At 42.7% G+C, this 18,765-nt stretch overlaps 1 protein-coding gene across 6 annotated transcripts in view; it reads right to left on the bottom strand.

Annotated features, from left to right (window-relative positions):
• LOC308187576 (killer cell lectin-like receptor subfamily F member 1) overlaps positions 1-18,765 on the bottom strand; it is a 35,078-nt gene that overhangs the window by 7,009 nt on the left and 9,304 nt on the right. For 5 of the 6 annotated variants that reach the window (XR_013944788.1, XM_080575683.1, XM_080575687.1 and 2 more), the window contains exons 3-5: positions 9,569-9,723; positions 6,885-6,973; positions 951-1,049 (exon numbers count right to left, since the gene is read on the bottom strand). Coding sequence is in view for 5 of the 6 variants with exons in the window: in XM_080575683.1 (XP_080431809.1) it covers positions 951-1,049; positions 6,885-6,948 (163 nt within the window). In the remaining variant the exon portion in view is untranslated. The remainder of the gene's footprint in view (positions 1-950; positions 1,050-6,884; positions 6,974-9,568; positions 9,724-18,765) is intronic. The other variant, XM_080575686.1, reaches the window with a different exon arrangement.

Genomic DNA, 18,765 nt, shown 5'->3' with positions numbered 1-18,765 from the left:
CCATTTTCTCCCAGATTCTCACGTGATTTTGATGTGCAAAGTGATTTTGATGTCCAGAAGCAGGCTGGACATTGGGGTTATCAGGCTGAGATTTTCTGAAGGAGAAAACTAAAATTAGACTCCTTGATAAGTATTTAGATACTTGTTGATGACCACCTTGTTCAACTTGCTTGTCCAGAGCAACTGCAGCCACTTCTTTCTGATGCCAAAGTTTAAATGTCCAGGGATAATGACATACATTTGTGCTAGATATTTAAGCTCTGCGATCAGTACTGGCAGTAACCCAGTGCTTATGCATACATTTTGTGGAAAGTGGAAAGACCACATTTACAAATTTATAGGCACACCTTTTTATTTCTGTTTAAAGAGGTAGTTTTCATCTACATGTAACATCTTCCACCCTCCTATCTCATCCATCCCTGAAGTACAGCTCACATTTCTTGTTGTGCAAGTCAGGTAGGACTGGCTGAAACTTAAGGCAGGCAAAGACGGGCATCAAGAGGTGAAGACTGGCCGTGAGGATGAGACGAGGAGGAGGTAGCAGGGGTTCCAGTTATACCACATATCCAGACTGAACTCTGTTTCATTAACAAAAGTGCTTTTACAAACTGAAAAATTAATTCTTTGGCTAGAAATCTGGGTTATTTGTTCAGTTCTGGAAAAGAAGAAGAGGGAACCTCAGGCTGAGGGACTGAAAAATGAGAGACTCCAGATCTGTTCATAAACTCCAAACATGCAACAGCCCTCTGAAAGCCACTGATCTTCTGCAGATCCACAGCCTCAAAATACCAATAACTCCTCTCACCTTCATTGGAAACCTAATAGTAAAAAGCATTGAGTGATCTTGTCACCATATCAAAACAGTCTGTTTGGAAAAATTGTTTAAGTCAAGGATTAACACCTGCCAATTGCACAGGAATTAAAGCAAAATATTTCACTTGGTCACTCACATTGCTGAAATAATGCAATCACAGCTCCCAGAAATACAAGATTCAGAAATCCTGAGAGTGCAGCAAGATACCGCAAGGCTGAAGAATCAGAGGAAAATTCTGCAAGAAATAAGATGGTTTTATAAACATGGCATGAGATATTACCTAGGACATAAATCTGTGTTTCTCTAGACATCATTCAGACAGAATATCCTTCACTGTCACATTGCTATGTGCTTTGTGATTGTTCCCTTTTCCCTTCTGGTTGCCTCATGCATATCAAGTGGTTCTTGTTTCTAACAAATTCATTTATGAAAAGTTTTCTTGGGTTTAAATTTGTTGAATCTGTTTTCACTGTTTGCCAGTCCATTTGAGGTTATAAGTGGAACAGCTACCAGTTTCTGCTTCTTCATATCAGGGGGATATCACCCTGGCAAGTAACACGACTGTTACATGTCACAGCAAGCATTTAACAAATATTGCTAAACAAAACCTCACAAACAGTAAAAAGATATAAGGAAGAATTGAATTTTCTAAGTTTCTAGCTTAGTTTCTAAGCTGCAAAGAAAAAGACAAATATGTAATGTACAAATAAAAAAGAAGTTCTAGGGCTATGAATACCCACACCGTCAATCAACAAAGGACCAGTAGACCTTTGGGCTAAATTCTTTAGCACCAGGACTCACTAATTAATCACCTGTACACTGGATGGCCTTTAGAAAAGTCTGTGTTATAATTTGGAGAATTTTTTCATAGAAACATAGAATATCCTGAGTTGGAAAGGACCCACCATGACCAGCTCCTGGCTCCACACAGGACCATCCAAAAATCAGACCAGATGTCTGAGAGCATTGACCAAACACTTCTTGAACTCCGACTCGCTTGGTGCCATGAACTTCCCTGGGGGCCCTCTTCCAGAGCTCAACCACCCCCTCACTGAAGAACCTTTTCCTAATGTCCAGCTCAACCTCCCCTGTTGCAGCTCCATGCCATTCCTTCAGGTCCTGTCACTGTCCCCAGAGAGCAGAGCTCAGTGCCTGCCCCTCTGCTCCCCTCGTGAGGAAGCTGCAGGCCACCAGGAGGCCTCCCCTCAGTCTCCTCTCGGATGAACAAACCAGGTAACCTCAGGCACTCCTCACATGTCTTGCCCTCTAGACCCTTTCACCATCTTCATAGCCCTCCTTTGGATGCTCTCTAGTAGTTTTATGTCCTTCTTATATTGTGGAGCCCCAAATTGCACATGGTACTCAAGGTGAGGCTACACCAGCACAGGGTAGAGTGAGACAGTCACTTTCATCAACTGGCTAGCAATGCCATGCCTAATGCACCTGAGGATATGGTTCACCCTTTTGGCTGCCAGGGCACGCTGTTGACTCATATTCCACTTGCCATTAAGCAGAAGCCCCAGATCTCTTTCTGTGGGGCTGATCTCCAGCCTCTTATCCTGCAGTCTGTATGTATATCCAGGGTTACTCCAACCCAGGTGCTCAATCTGGCACTTGTTCTTGTTCAACTTCATGCAGCTGGTGATTACCCAGCCCTCTGTTTTGTCAAGATCTCTCTGCAAGGCCTCTCTACCCTCGAGAGTCAATAGCTCCTCCCAATTTAGTGTCATCCGCAAACTTACTAAGTATACCTTCAAGTCCTGCATCCAAGTCACTTATGAAAGCGTTAAAGAGAAATGGCCCTAAATGGAGCCCCAGGGAACCCCACTAGTGAATGGCCACCAGCCTGATGTAACCCCATTTACATAATTTGAGCCCAACCCATCAGCCAATTGCTTGCCCATCACATTATGTATTCCTCTATCTGTATGCTGGTAATTTTGTTCAGAAGGATATGGTGAGAAACACTGTCTAAAGCTTTGCTGAAATATGAAAACATCACATCAACTGGCTTCCCCTGGTCAATTAGGTGGGTGACCTTGTCATAAAAGGAAATTAAGTTTGTTAAGCAGGACCTTCACCTCATGAGCCCAAGGTGGCTGTGAGCAATGACTGCATTGTCTTTCGGGTGTTTTTCAATAACTCCCAGAATAAACTTCTCCATAATTTTACCAGACACTGAACTGAGACTGACAAGCCCATAATTGCCAGGGTCTATTTTCTTGCCCTTCTTGAAAACAGTAACTTTTGCCAGCTTCCAGTCAAATAGGACCTCTCCAGAATCTCAAGACCACTGAAAAATGAGAGAGGTCTTGCGATGACATCAGCCAGCTCTTTGAGTACCCTGCGAAGAAGCCCTTCACGCTCCATAGACTTATATGCATCCAGGTGAAGCAGCAAATCCTCCACAAGCTCGGGGTTGGCTGGAAGTTCACTGTTACCGCAGTCATGGTCCTCCAACTCAGAGCCCACCATCAGTGTTGAAGACAGAGGGGAAGAAGGCATTGAGCATCTCTGCTTTGTCTACGTCCCTATTTGTGAGCTGACCATCCTCATCAAATAATGGACCAATGTTTGCTCTGGTCCTCCTTTTGCTGTTAGCATATTTTAAAATGCCCTTTAAAAGAGCTCCCACAGTACTGGTCAGCTTCAACTCTAATTGAGCCCTGGCTGCACAAATGTTCTCCCTACAATGGTGAACAGCATCTCTATAGTCCTTCCATGTCACCCAACCTCGTTTCCAGAAGACACACACTTTCTTTTTCTGCCTAAGGTCTACAAGACTCTGCTCAGCCAAGCCAACCTTCTGCCCTGCTTGCTTGACTTCCAGCATTTTGGAATTGCCTGTTCCTGTGCTCATAAGAGGTGGTACTTAAAAACTGAGTAGCACTGATGGGCACCAATGTCTTCAAAAAAATATCTTAAAAAAAAAAAGTCCTGGGGGATCTTGCTCACCAGTTCCCTGAGCAGCTCCGTATGGGAGTCTGCTTGCTTTCCCCATATACAGGGTTGAAGTTCTGGTGGCAGTTCTCCGCTTCTCACCAGATATTTTAAATTTGATTACTTATTTCACAGTCACTATGGCCAAGATGGCCACCAATCGCCACTCCACCCAAGAGATCCTCTCTGTTCACAAGAAACGGATCTAGGAGGGCACCTTACCTCGCCAGCTCCTTTAGTACCTGTACCTAGAAGTTATCATCAAGATTTTTTAGGAATCTCCTGGACCTGTTTGCATCAGCTGTGGGGTATTCCCAGTTCACATCTGGCAAGCTGAAGTCACCAAAAAGGACAAGGGTGGCTGATCTAGAGTATCTCTTCGCTCCTTAAAGAACAATTCATAGGTGTCATCATCCTGGCTGGGTGGCCTGTAGTAGACCCCCACAATGGCATCTGTTAATTTGTTTGTCTCTTAATCCTTACTCAGAGGCTTTCTACCATGTCATCACCAACTGCAAGCTCCATGTAGTCCAGCCCCTCCATTACATACAGTGCTACTCCTTACCCTCATCTGCCTTGAGTTGGGGTCCTGGAATAAAGTCAGAGAACAACAGAAGAATGACTTTCCATTTCATGGAAATTAACCTTCTCGGAAGAGAAAATGGGGTAGGAAAATATTTTACCTCATAAAGATCTTGTTTTGCATCTAGTAAATTACATCAGGAAGTATCTTTTGTAAATATCCTTTAATAACTGTTACATTTCAAATACTGGTGATCTAGATCAGATGTGAATCAGCTGTTTGAAAAGTTCTCTGCTGCAACACTATTATTTCAAAAATGTAATGTGTGGAGCTGCATTTCCAATCATGAAAAGACTATTGAACTTTGTGCAACAGGATAAATTCATTTTCTCTAACACTTCCGCTTCATGACTGGTTTCTAGCTGTCAGTTTTACACAAAGGTCAAACATTTTTTTTTCCTCATTTGTCCATTCAATCATGCTTACTTGGGAAATTCTGTATATGTGACTAGTTGTCTTTAAATATTCAAACAGTTAATCCCCACTGTTTTTATATTCCCACCCTATTTAGACAGTACATATTCTGTAAATAGAATACAGTTCTTTTCACTGACTATGCAACATATATTATGGTTATGCATACGTGTGCATTCTCCTTCTTCCTTGGGTACTGTGCAGTGATTTTGACAACAAAAAGGCAACTAGGTTATCTAATCTTATCTCTGCCATGATTTGCACAATGGCTGGACTGCAGGCAAAACGGTAACAAGTGACTTGTGTAAATACTCAGATTATTGCACAGATACCCAGAGTGAGCTCTGGTAGTGGTGATATCACAGTGCTGACAGTGAAGAACAAGCTAACAGCTTGGTGTTTGCCCAGCTTCTCAGGACACCTCTGCAGCTTGCACCACGGGCAAGACCGGATGTGACTGCAAAGAGGAAGGGGAGCTCTGCATTGTGGTCTTTCTTCTGTGCTACAAGAACTGGTGTCAATATTGCATTGGATTATGCCAACAGGGCATTGTGACCACTACTAACCACTCCAGCAAATTCACTTCTGAGATACCATGCTACCATGACTAGCCTGTGTCTAGTCTAAATCTAGCTCACACACTGTATATTGAGCTTAATATTTTGGTAGGAGGGGGACTGCAAGGGTGGAGTCTGTGAGAAAAGCCCAGAAGCTATAACATGTCAGATAAGAGCCACTAGGCAATGCTGGTTGCACCTCTGTGAGTGAGTATTTAAGAAAGGGAAAAAAAAATCTGCTGTACAACAGCAGCTGGGAGAGCGAACTTAGAAAATGTACAGAGAAACAACCCTGCAAACACAGGTCAGTGAAGAAGGAAGTGGAGGTGATCCAGACACCAGAGCAGAAGTTCCCCTGCAGCCCGTGGAGGAGCCCACAGTGGAGCAGGTGGATATGGCCTGAAGGAAGCTTAAAGGAACCACTGTTCCTGTAAGCTGCTTACCTGAAGTCTTCCTGTTCTGCCTGTTTGCTCCTGCAGTGGTCTTTTGGGAAGATACCCAGTCATGCAGGGAGATGAAGACAGAGCATTTTAAAACTGATTTAGTCATTACATGCTCTGTGTGTTTATGGTCACACACTATTATGTACATTTGATAACATACACTTTGCCTGACTTTCTGCTTCTTTTAAATGAAAATGTTCAACCTACTCCATTACAGCAACATATTTTTGCATTTTGACAAGTTTGATAACTTAAAATTCTTAGTTAAATAAATATTAAGTTTTATTATCAGCTTTCCATTTATTTTTCTCTCACTTTTGCTGGTTTTGTACTTTTATTATAGTTGGGAACAGACTCTCAGTATAAGTTTTAATAATAGCAAAACTGGCACAATTTATGTCAATGAAGTTGCACAGAATTAGTCCTACTATGCTGAGTAACTTAAGTTCAGGCTTTCACTTTTTTACTTAAAAAATTGTTGTTGTGTAAGAGGGCAGCCAGAACTTCTCAGAAACCTATCATCATAGCTAATTAACTGTTTGGAACCTGGATGTCTAATTGCTCTGAGGACTTGATATTTGTGGTCTGAGTTCTCCCGCACATCACTTAAAACAAGTGGAGTTTAGCAAAAGTGATCTTGAAAGCCTTCCAGCATTTATCTTTATACTTTCTCCCCTGCTGCTCCTGACAAAACCCTCCAAAAGTTGTTGAAAAAGCTTACTGGGTAGTAAGTTACTGTCTTACAGTTTTCATTTAAATTATTCTTAAATTCTCCTTGGGTGTGATTCTTGGAGGAAAAAAAAAATACCGGACAAAACATAAATAGGTGATGAGCTGAGACCACTGCAAGCTTGCTGACAATTACTGCTTTATGTTTTCTTCCCATACCTCCATTTTCTAATCTCCATCCTGTACTGGGACTGTCAACAGACACTCCAAGCCTGGTGGTACTTTTTACCTACTGTCCATCATGTTTCTCAATATATAGCCATATACCATTGGCTCATTAGCAACACCAACTAAAATTTTGGCAGATTTGTGGTGGTTTTTGTTTGTTTGTTTTTTTGTTTGATTGTTTTATAGTAACTCAAATGTCTGAATACAGAAGGATATATATATGCTTATATGCTTACCTGCATTGGAATTTTTCTTCCTTGCTTTGAAATTCAGTTCTGTGTAACCCTCTTCATTCTCCATCTCGAGGTCTTTTTATCACTTCTTCCTATTGATTGCAAATGACTGTTAGTGTCAAACTCAGTTACGGGAAATGTTTCAAACAAGTGTTATAAACAGGAAGAGGACAGTGGATGGTCATTTGTGCTTTTAACTGAAGTCATGCTGTCACGAGACCATGAAAAGGAATGTAACAGTTAAAAGAGCATAACTGAATTGACAAGTGAACTTTTTTGATTTTCTTTTTTTTTCAGTTCTTTGTCTTTCTCTGAAAACTTTAGAACCTTCTCAGATATTTCTAACCTGCCCACCCACTGGGATCCCCTGCACTCAGGACCCTACATCAGATCCTGGAGCCGTCAGCCGCTACCCCAATGAAGCTCCTGCAGGGCCATCTCCCCACAGTCGTGCTCTGCCCAACCAGGCCAACCCATGGGCCCATACACAGGTCTTACCCTGGCCCCATCCCAGGAACATGCCTGGTGTCAGGGCTGGGGCTGTCCTGGTGCCCCCAGGTGCCTTCTCCTGGTGGGGCAGAAGGACAGGCCCTGGCTGACAAGCCTTGCCCTGGTGGTCTAGGGAGCCTCTGATGCTCCTGGCCCCTTGCCCCTTTGTAGCACCTTGACGCAAAGGATATTCTGCTGGCAACAGCTGTTTTTTGAAGGGTCATACTTGTTCATCATTGTGTTGGGTGTAGGTGCCAAGGCATTGGTAACAGGGGGCTGCAGAAGTGGTCTCTGTGGGAAGAGGCCAGGGATTGCCCGGTGCCAGACAAAGCCAGCTCCAAAGGACACACTGCAGGACACAGCTGAGTCCATCAGCCAAGCTGGTGGTCCCCTTGGGAAAAAACATTTAAGGAAGTTTAAAATCCATTCATGGCAGTGTGAGGAGTGAGGGGTTAAAAGCCCTGCGAAGACCAAGGGAGGTGCTCCAGGCAACAGAACACAGATTCTCCAGCAGCCTGAGGAGAAGACCCACCATGGAGCAGGGGAAAAGTGTGAGGAGGAAGGAGTGGCAGAGAGGAGCTGTCATGGGCTAACCATAATCCCCCATACTCAAGCTTCCTTGTGTCTCTGGGGGGTGGGTGGAGTAGGTGTTGGAATTGGGAATGAAGGTGTGAAGCTGAGCCTGGGAAAAGGGAGTGGGAAGAAGGTGTTTTAATCTTTTTGTTTCTCACTATACAAATCTATTTTAATTTACAATAAATTAAATTAATTTTCCCCAACTTGAATCTGTCTTGCTTGTGAAAGTAACTCATACGTGCACTCTCTGGGTTTATCTTAAATCCATGAGTCTTTTCACCTTATTTTCTCCCCTATCCTATAGAGTAGTGGGAATGAGAGTGAAAGAGTGACTGGGTCGGCATCTGACATCTGGCCAAGCTCAGCCTACCACAATCATCTTAACATAGTCTATATAATTTTTCTTTTTTTTCTTTCTTTTTTTTTTTTTCTAAGCTATACAATGTTCTAGTAAATCAAAATGAGTAGATGAATAGATCTTGCAGTTGTCTCAGAAAGCTCTTAAAAAGGTTAAGAAAAGACCACCTGTGGGAATAATGACAGAAATGGATTCCTAGGTGGATTTTCCTCCTGCATAGGAACAGACCAGTTTTTAAAACTCATGTGTCTGATAAGTACACTGCTCAAATACTATAGTCTCTCATTTCATTTGTACTAATTCCCCTTTACACTCTTAGACTAGTTTTTAAACGTGGAAGTGAAAATATATTCCTGTATCTACATATAAAGATTGAAGTAAACCCACGCAATTAAAGGGCAAACAGTCTTCCAGACTTAGAAGAATTACCACGCTGCCAAAAGATTAACCAAGCCATTGATGCATACAAGCAGTACACCTCCAATAATGATACAGTCAACTAATATGCATGTCAAACCCCATGTAGCAGCAAAACATCAACCTTTCAGCAGCCTTACTTGTTACAGAGTTTTCAGGGATCTGGGTCTTTGACATCATTCTGCCAAAGATGGCATTATTATTATTTTTTTTCTACTGCAGTAAAGCAGTCTTGGAACAGAGTGAGTAAAGAGTGAATACTGTACAAATGCATAACAACTTGATGAGTCTACCTTGTCAAACCCTATCAGCTACTTCTCTAAAAAAAATAAAAAAATAAAACATAAAATATATGCCAGATAGGTGGATACAGCAAGAAAATGGAGGAGCACAATGGACAAAAGAAAGGTAAACCAATGATGCTGTGAATGATGGGTGGTGATCTCATAGTAGTATCTGCTAATCTATTACTGAGGTTTTAGTTCTATACTAGCAGAGGATAACTGGGAAAGTACCAAAGTAAAGTCAAGGAGTAAGACATTTATAGGTAGTGACTTCCAGCTGTGGCATAGGCTGGGTTAAAAAACACAGAAGTGTTTATTACATAAGTTAGCAAGTTAAATTAAGCTCAAGGTTGCTCTCAGGTTGGCAGCAGAACCTGATACCAACCAAAGTTGCAGGGAGGTGACAGCCAAGAGCCTTGAAAATATAGATCACAGTCTCAACAGAAGGATGGAGCATGCAACTTGGCTCCAACCATCAAGCCAGAAGGACAATACAGGAAAATGTAGGCATGCTTACATTTCAATGAGAGTGTCTCCATGGAATTCTTTACGTATGTACTTACAGTTGATGTGCATAGTATTTTACATCACAACCTAGTTCTTATTTTTGCATGCTCAGAAAACTGGCTTCATCTTTTTTTTTTTTCCATTCTGGTTCTTGTTTCTCAAACAGACTTTGCACTTCACATTTTATTTCAGCAGAAAGAAAACTTCAGAGCTGTAAAAATATAATGCTATGTCATTTTATTTTCTTTTGTGAAGTCCAACATGTGCTTCCAACTATAAAAACGAGCTGTTAAATTGACTTCTGGGTAAAAAGCAAATAAGCAACCTTTCTTGACAACATGGTATTGTGAGTCCAAGTCAAAAACATTTTTTTATTTATTTTGGGAGGACATTTATATTCTTTTTACTGAGATGACAGACTCAGAGGATCACAGAAACACAGAATCACAGAATTGTAGTGGTTGGAAGGGACCTCAGGAGATCATTGGGTCCACCCCCCAAGGATGCTGGCAGAGCTAAAAAATAGGCAAGAAAGTCTATGAATAGTAAGAAGCCAATCTTACAAAAAGGTATGTGTTAAAATGAAACTAAAGAAGAGGTGCATAAGTTCTATAAAGTTGAATATGATAACATCATAAAACAAAACAAGAAAGAAACTGAGAAGTAGCTTGCAAGAAACATTAAAATAACAAAATCCTCCTTCTTCAGGAGCAGAAACCTGCCAAAAGGCAGGTAAAGCAATAGATGATCAGAAAGGCCATACAGTAATAGAAAAAAAAATGGATGTGTTACATGTGTTTGCTACAGATGAACTTGGTGAGGTTTCTGTACTTAAATTTTCTTCATGGGACATATATGAGAGGGTGTGTCTCAGTTCAGAAGGTCAATGTTACAGGTTATTCAATAAACAGGAAAATGAATACACCCAAATGGACATGGTCAGATGCTATCTATCCAAGACGTGTAAAGAAACCCAGCAATCAGACAGCCAAGCTGCTAATACAATGCAACTTGCTTAGAAGTATCCGTGTCAGAAGACTGGAAGGTGAGTCTAGTTTTTAACAGTCTCAAAGCAGATTCAGAGAACCACCATTTAGATTTAGAGGGAAATCATGCCTCACCCATTGTGGCAGTATACTACCCTTGCCTGCCCCCCAGCCTGACTCTTCACTCGTAACCCTGCTTGGGCGATAACCATCAGTGGCGATCGTGAAGAATGCATCTGGTTGTGACAGCTGAACCGGGTTCAGTGTGGACTCAGGGGACACATATCCAAGGAATTTCTTGCAGAGGTATTCTGAACTCCAAAAGTTCAATCTCTTTCTCTCAGCAAAGGAAAATTTCCATAGCATGAGTTTTTATTCTTTCAATTATCTAAAATAGTTTCACTATTGAAACGGACAGTAAATCAACTTTCAGTTTTCTTTCTTATTCTCTTCATTAGCAAAAGTTTCAAACAAACAATGCATACACAGTCTTCTAAAATGAGAAGTTGTAGACCTACTGTAAAAGTATTTTGGCTTCCATCAGGAAAATGATAAAAGAATCTCCCAGTCGGGACCTTTGGAGTGACAGTTATGGTTTTTGTCCTAATCTATTTTGGTTTTCATGCATGCTATCCACGGTATTGTTTTTCTGTATGCTGTCTGTAAGCACACCACTCTTTAATACAAGAACTTTTCCATAATGAAAATAAATGATTTTTTTTTAACATTATCCATGATGCACTTTTCCTAACCTCCAATACTTGCAAAAAAATAATCTGATTTTGAAATCCCTTCTCATATGAGGAGAAACTACACATTAAAACTGAATTGGATACCATTTGTCAGGGCACGTTATTTATTTGAGTTGTCTTTCCAAATAAAGAGTTGATTAGATCTGTTTGCATGACATTAAAGCTGTCTAATTACATTACAATAATTATATTAATCAAATTAATTATGTTAATTAGAATGAACAGCAGATGGTGTAGCAGTTCCATCTTGTTCCATTTATCACATAGTGATTGTTTTTGTAATCAAGAAAAAATTATGTGTAAAACGTGCAGCTGTGGCAAGAGCTCTCTGATTTTTTTGCTCAAATTATCTGCAGTCATAGGACCTTCAGAAAGACCAATAGTAGACTGACAATTTGGGTGACGACTCTGAAACTGGAGAGATACAGACTAAAAACCAGAAATGGTCGGAAAGTAAATATTAACTAGGTTTTAATGCTTAGGATCAGAGAAACTCACAGTTTGTGATTTACAATGACCAATAGAGTATTTCTGTGTTATAAGCCAATGGTTGGTTGCACCTCTGTTAAACCATATATAAGAAAAAGTGATGTTCAACAGCAGCTGGGAGAGAGGAGTGAGAAAATGTATGGAGAGAACCAGCCCTGCAGCCCCCAAGGTCTGTGCAGAAGGAGGGCAGGAGGTGCTCCAGGAACGGAGCACAAATTCCCCTGCAGCCTGTGGAGAGGCCCCTGGTGGAGCAGGTGTAGTGGGTTTACGTGGCAAGGTTTTGGCAGCAGAGGGCCATAAGGGTGGCTTCTGTGAGAAGAATCTAGAAGTTGCCCCAGGTAAGGTAAGGGCCCCACTGCTGACCAGAGCCGAGCCAATAAGCGATGTTGTTTGCGCCTCTGTAAGAGCATATTTAAGACAGGGGAAAAAAAAAACGCTGCGCGACACAGCAGCTGGGAGAGTGAGAGGAGTGAGGAACAGCCTTGCAGGCGCCAAGGTAAGTGAAGAAGGAGGGGGAGAGGTGCTCCAGGTGCCGGAGCAGAAGTCCCCTGCGGCCTGTGGTGAGGACCATGGTGAAGCAGGCTGTCCCCCTGCAGCCCATGGAGTACCACGGTGGAGCAGGATTCCACACTGCAGCCCATGGAGGAGACCATGGTGGAGCAGGTGGACCTGCACCGACGGAGGCTGCAGCCTGTGGAGGACCCCCGCTGGAGCAGATTCCAGGCCGGACCCGTAGCCCATGGAGAGGAGACCACGCAGGAGCAGGGGGTCTGGGGAGCACTGCTGCCCGTGGGGGACCCGTGCTGGAGCACTTTGCTCCTGAGGGATGGACCCCGTGGTATGGACCCATATCTGGAGCAGTTCTTCAAGAGCTGCTGCCTGTGGGCAGCCCACGCCGGATCAGTTCAGCAAGGACTGCATCCCGTGGGGGGGACCCGCAGCACAGGGGATGAGAGTGACCAAGAAGGTGTGGCAGAGAAGAATCGCTATAGACTGACCATAACCCCCGTTCCCCCGTTCCCCTGTGCCAGTTGGGGGGAGGAAGTGGAAGAGGGCGGATGGGGGGAAGGCGCTTTTGGTTTCTTTCCTCTGTTTCTCACTTCTCTAGCTTTTTGTTAATAGGCAATAAATCTTACTGTCTCCCTATGCTGAGTCTGTTTTGCCTGTCACAATAATTGTTGAGTGATCTCCCTGTCCTTATCTCAACCCTTGAGTCCTTTCCGTCGTATTTTCTCACCCTATCCCTTTGAGGAGGGGGAGTGAGAGAGCAGTTGTGGTGGAGCTCGGCCACCCACCCGAGTAAAACTACCACAGCAGGCTGTCCCCCTGCAGCTCATGGATCCCACGGCGGAGCAGATCTCCACACTGCAGCCTGTGGAGGAGCCCCCGGTGGAGCAGGTGGATGTGGCCTGGAGGAGGCTGCAACCCATGGAGAGCCCCCGCAGGAGCAGGCCCCGGGCTGGAGCTGCAGCCTGTGGAGACTCCAGAGTGAAGCATGGGGTCTGGCAGGAGCTGCTGCCCATGGGGGACCCGTGCTGGAGCAGTTTGCTCCTGAAGGATGGGCCCTGTGGTACAGACCCATGTGGGAGCAGTTCTTTAAGAACTGCAGCCTGTGGGAAGCCCACGCAGGATCAGTTCAGGAAGAACTGCATCCCGTGGGAGGGACCCCATGCTGGAGAAGGGGCTGAGTATAGATGAAGAAGCGGTAGAGATGAAGTGTTACGGACAAACTGAAAACCCCATTCCCCATCCCCCTGTGCCACTTGGGAAAGGGGAAGGGGTAGAGTCAGGAATCAGAAGTGAAGTTGAGCTTAAGAAGAAGGGAAGATGGGGGTAGTGCGCTTTCAGGTTTTGGGTTTTTTTGGTTCTCACTGCCTTACTCTGTTATTAATCGCCAATAAATTATATTAATCTTCCCTAAGTCAAGTCTGTTTTGTCTGAGACGGTAATTGGTGGAAAATCTCAATCCCCTGTCTTTATCTCAGCCCATGAGTTTTTTCATTCTATTTTCTCCCCCTGTCCTGTTAAGGAGGGAAGTGAGAGAGATGCTTGGTGGGGACCTGGTGGCCAGCCAAGTCAACCCACCACCAGTGCTCATTCATTTGTTTAAGAAAAAGTATCACTAATGGCAAAATAGAAATGCTTATGTTCAATCAATTGTATTTTATCACACACTGAAATGTTGCTATAACATATTGACAGTTCATGGAAAAAGGAATCTTCCCAGCACAAAAATTCGCAGTAAACCTAAGGTTGCTGCTAAACAAGTTTGCTTCATGATGCTTAGCATACAATTTATTGCCTTACTGAGTTAGGGCTTAAGAGATTGTTCATATGCAAAAGTATTCATAAATATGGCTAATAGATCTGGCTGTGAAATAGATTTTTTATAAAGGGAGATTTTTTATAAAGGGAGCTTTCCAGGAACATTTCCAAAATTGCCTTTTTCCCTTCTAATTCAATTTTCTTTGGTGGTTAGATGAACTCTCAGACAAGTGTGTTGTCTTTTCATATTATTTCCACCACCATAAACACAAGCAAGTTCCCCAACATGTGTGTTGCTCTGGTTAACATGTAGAATAAAGCTTCACATAGGAAACCACAAATTGTCTGCTGAGATTTTTCAACCATTTTCCTTTATAAATGTAAAGCATGCTTTTGTTCATGGGCTTCTAATGTTTCTATCTAGTCTTTGAAATTCAGAAAGGTAAAATAAATGCCTATTCTTTTACCTTAAGGCAGACTACTAAGTGCTTTTAAGTTTCACTGATTTGACTAAAGAAAAATTAAAATTAAAATTAAAATTAAAAGGATATTTTAAATAACAATTCTGTTTGTTTGTTTGTTCGTTTTTTCTTCATAGCACTGCAGTGTTGGCAGCATGCATAAGTTGTCAGTTCTCCAAGAACATAGTGTGTGTACTATATTCGTACCTCATTTTAATTGCTCTTGATGGGCTCAAACTTGAGTCAGGCCTACTGTTAGACAAAGCCAGTCTCGGTATCACTGTTTTGAGGCCATTGTCTGACAATGCAGATTTCTTTGAAGAGTAAGGTGTTTCTTCTGATTTTGGCAATAGTTAACATGAAAATGCACTGGTCCTGTGTTTACGGAGGTCTGAAGCATCAGACCAGTGATGAGACATGACTCCCTCTAAGTTATGTCCATTCCTCCCCTAGATACTGCATACTCTTAAACCTCTGTGTTTTTCTTTTTTTCAGCCAGGGAGGTGTCTCTCTGCTCTTGATGTATTTAAATGGAGGAATCCTTGCACATCGTGTGTGATATTTTGTACAGTTGAGCAGCCTACAGTGAGAAGAAGCCTTGGCTCTCAAATACAGCTTCTTCAGGTCTAGCTTTGGCCAAAACTCAGGCAAGATCATAGAATCACAGAACGGTTGAGGTTGGAAGGGGCCTCTGGAGGTCCTCTGCTCCAGTCCTTTAATCATATTTGTGGCCGGCAATACTAGGCCTAATGCAGCCCAGGAGACCATTAGTTTTCTTTGCTACAAGGGAGCATTGCTGACTCATGTTCAACCTAGTGTCCACCAGGACCCCAGGTCCTTTTCTGCTAAGCTGCTTTCCAACTGGTCAGTCCCCAACATGTACTGGTGCCTGGGGTTGTTCCTTCCCAGGTGCAGGACTTTGCACTTCCCCATCCTAAATTTCATGAGGTTCCCATCATCCTGTTTCTCCAGCCTATCCAGGTCTCTGGATGACAGCATGACCTTCTGGCATATCAGCCACTTCTCCCAGTTTCGTGTCATCTGCAAATTTTCTGATAGATTTCCTGAAGTAAAAGCTGATATTTTTCTGAGGAATGCCCTCACGTTGTGCCATGGGAAGTTCAGGTTGGAAATTAGGAGAAATCTATTCTCAGAAAGCGTAGTTAGGCACTGGAACGGGTTGCCCAAGGAGGTGGTGGAGTCACCATCCCTGGGGGTGTTTAAGGACAGATCGGACCTGGCGCTTAGGGACACAGTTTATTGGGTAATATTGGCGGTAGTGGGGTGGTTGGACCAGATGAGTTTGTATGTCTTTTCCAACTTTAATGATTCTGTGATTCTCTTCTGTAGTTGCTGGGGTGCTACACAATGTCTTTGGCTTGAGCAAGCAAACTGTGCAGAGAATCAGTAAACTCAAAATGCTGTAGAGAAATTGGGTAAAGCTCTACCACTGTGCTCACAGTGGTGGCCTTCTCCAACTGTCACTCAGATCAGTAGGAACCGTAGATGTTTAGTAACATGGGGAAGAGCTAAGAAAAACTGACACAAGATCCATTGTTTCTTTGAGTAAATCCTCCTGTCAGATTTCTAGATGCTGTAGAATTCTGTTCTGTCAATGATGCCTCCCATAAACTATAAGAATACTATGTAAATACTGAACCACAGGAATGCAGATTTTCTGGTTATACAAGTGGTGGAGAAGTTTTGCAATGTTTGGGCCTTATGTCTGAGAAATCTCTTCACATGTCTGAAAACAACTTTTTCTAGCAGATCTAAGTAATTTGCTATCACTCAAATGAGCTGGGAAAATAAGCTCTTTTAACTCTGGAACTTAATAATGTATTTTTGTAAAGATTTTAATGATATTGTGAACATTTTTAGAGCAAAACTTGTAGCAAAATGAGGTTTCTCAAAAACATGTTTCATATAAACAAAGTTCAAAATTCCTGTAAGAGGCATTGTCATTGTACAAAGAAGCAGGAAGCTACCTAGACATTTTATCATAGAGATCAAAGGACAATATAGGTGCTTTAATAGAATGTAGATGTTCTCATACAATCAAAAGAAAAACAAAAGCAAACAAAGTTTTCAAATGTTTCAAATGACTAGTTCGATGACTAAATGAGCAGTTCTTATTGGTTTACAGATGCTTCTGTGGCCTTGTGTTCACAAATCCAAAACCATTCTTGTCTGCTAGCACTATGATTACAAGCAGATCTCATCGTGTTATAAGAAGCAGGAGGCTGACACCCTTTTTTTCCATAAAGCCCCTTACTCTGCTTTTGTATTACTTCTGCAACTTGTATTGGTTGATAGCTGGTTAAATGTGAACCAGCAGTGTGCTCAGGTGGCCAAGAAAGCCACCACCATCCTGGCTTGTATCAGACACAGTGTGGCCAGCAGGACTGGGGAAGTGATTGTCCTTATGTACTCACCTCTGGTGAGGCTGCACCTCAAGTACTGTGTTCAGTTTTGGGCCCCTCACTACAAGAAGGACATCGAGGTGCTGGAGTGTGTCCAGAGAAGGGCAATGAAGCTGGTGAGGGGTCTGGAGCACAAGTCTTATGAGGAGCAGCTGAGGACATTGGGGTTATTTAGCCTAGAAAAAAGGTGGCTCAGAGGAGACCCTATTGCTCTCTACAACTATTTCAAAGGAGGCTGTAGCAGGGTAGGGGTCAGTCTCTTCTCCCAGGGAATAAGCAGCTGGACATGGGGAAATGGCCTCAGGTTGCACCAGGGGAAGTTTAGGTTGGATATTAGCTACCAGCAGACTGTTGCAGTTCTCATGTCCCAGACTGCCAGTGCTGCGTGCTCACAGGATTTTTTCCTGAACTTTGTGTTCCAGAAATGTGCAGTAGGAAATACTTTCTTAGCAGGATTTCCTCTGGTAAGAAAAGAACTTCCTGTTTCTGCAGTCATAGGAATTGTTTTCTACAGTTATGGCCACAGACCGTTCATAGTGCAAAGTTAGTGTATTGGTTTATTTAAAAGGCAATAAACAGAAAAATGCGATGCTCACTGGTTAGGACAGAAATAAAAGGAGGTAAGAGGGTCGAAAGGCTTGGGTCTGAAGGTGAGGCCAGAAGGTTGGCAGATGGGGAAATGGTGTACTAACACAGTGAGTAAGCACTATAAAAACATCATTTTTTGGAGAAAGCGAATAGCCCCGATTTAGTGCTTTTGCAGCTGTGCCAGCTGGTTAGTGTCTCTGGCTGGTGGTCATCCCCAAAGCCATGAGCTGAGATGAAGGAGAACACTAAAGAGATCATTATGCAGCAGAAGACTATCAGGAATCCCACTGCGCCTTCACCTCAGGCAGCCAGCCCAAGTAGTCCCCAGTGTAGAGGATCTGTATCTTGGACCAAGCATATTCCTCTTCTGTCCTAGGACAGGAGAGCTGGTGTGTTATGGACAGCACATTTCTGGAAGCTGACGTGGAGCCTTCTCCTCTCTGATTTAGGCTTCCAGGTGGTACAAAAGTCTGTGGCCATGTCAGGACTGCCATTTATCCTAAGAGATTGTACAATGGACAGATACATCTTAACTATCAAGATCCCAAGAAGATCTGAGTTATTACTTTAGGGATAATAGGTACAGATCCAGCGCCTGGGCAAAGAGCATGCCGATGTAGAGACAGTGAAGGAGTGCAAGTAGGCACACTCAGAATGATTCTTTATCTGAAACCTGAAAAAATACAGGAAGAAAAAAGTGATTACTAAATAATTTCTTCTACTAAAGAGCCAAATATTTCAGCCTGCTGTAAAACAAACTTCCGCTGAAGTAGTTTCCAGTTGAATTTTGTCCCCAGGACATGGTAGTTTCAGCTGCTCAAAACAAGGTGAGCAACAAATCCTGTTAGAAAAGCCCGTTTAGCTCATGCACTGCTGCATAAATCCCCATTTCTGTGAACAGACAATACCAGATATCACATGGTAACAGGAGGAAAAACAAAAGACAGCTTATGATATCCGCAGCCTATAATTACTGAGGCCAAAAATGTTCAGAGCAGGGCAGGGGGGAGCTTGTTAGGCCTGATGCAGAGCTGTTTTATCCCTCACATTTTCTAGTATAAACAGTGGCAGAATCTGGGATGTTTGCAGCTTATTACAAATTCACTAAAGCCAGTCTGATTTTTCTTATGAAGATGCTTAATCCATCTGAAGATGATCTGAAGAGCTGAACTTGACTAGAGATGTAAAAAATGTCAAGAAGTTTTCCTTGAAGTGCATAGGGCAACAAAGGAAGATAAAAGAAACTGTATCCCCTCAATAAGCAAAACAGGAGACCTGGCTACAACCAA

The sequence above is a fragment of the Anser brachyrhynchus genome, assembly GCF_964034855.1.
Source record: "Anser brachyrhynchus genome assembly, chromosome: 1".
NCBI lineage: Eukaryota > Metazoa > Chordata > Aves > Anseriformes > Anatidae > Anser > Anser brachyrhynchus.
Note: the sequence above shows the minus strand (reverse complement) of the source record. Positions and strands in the feature narration are given on the sequence as shown.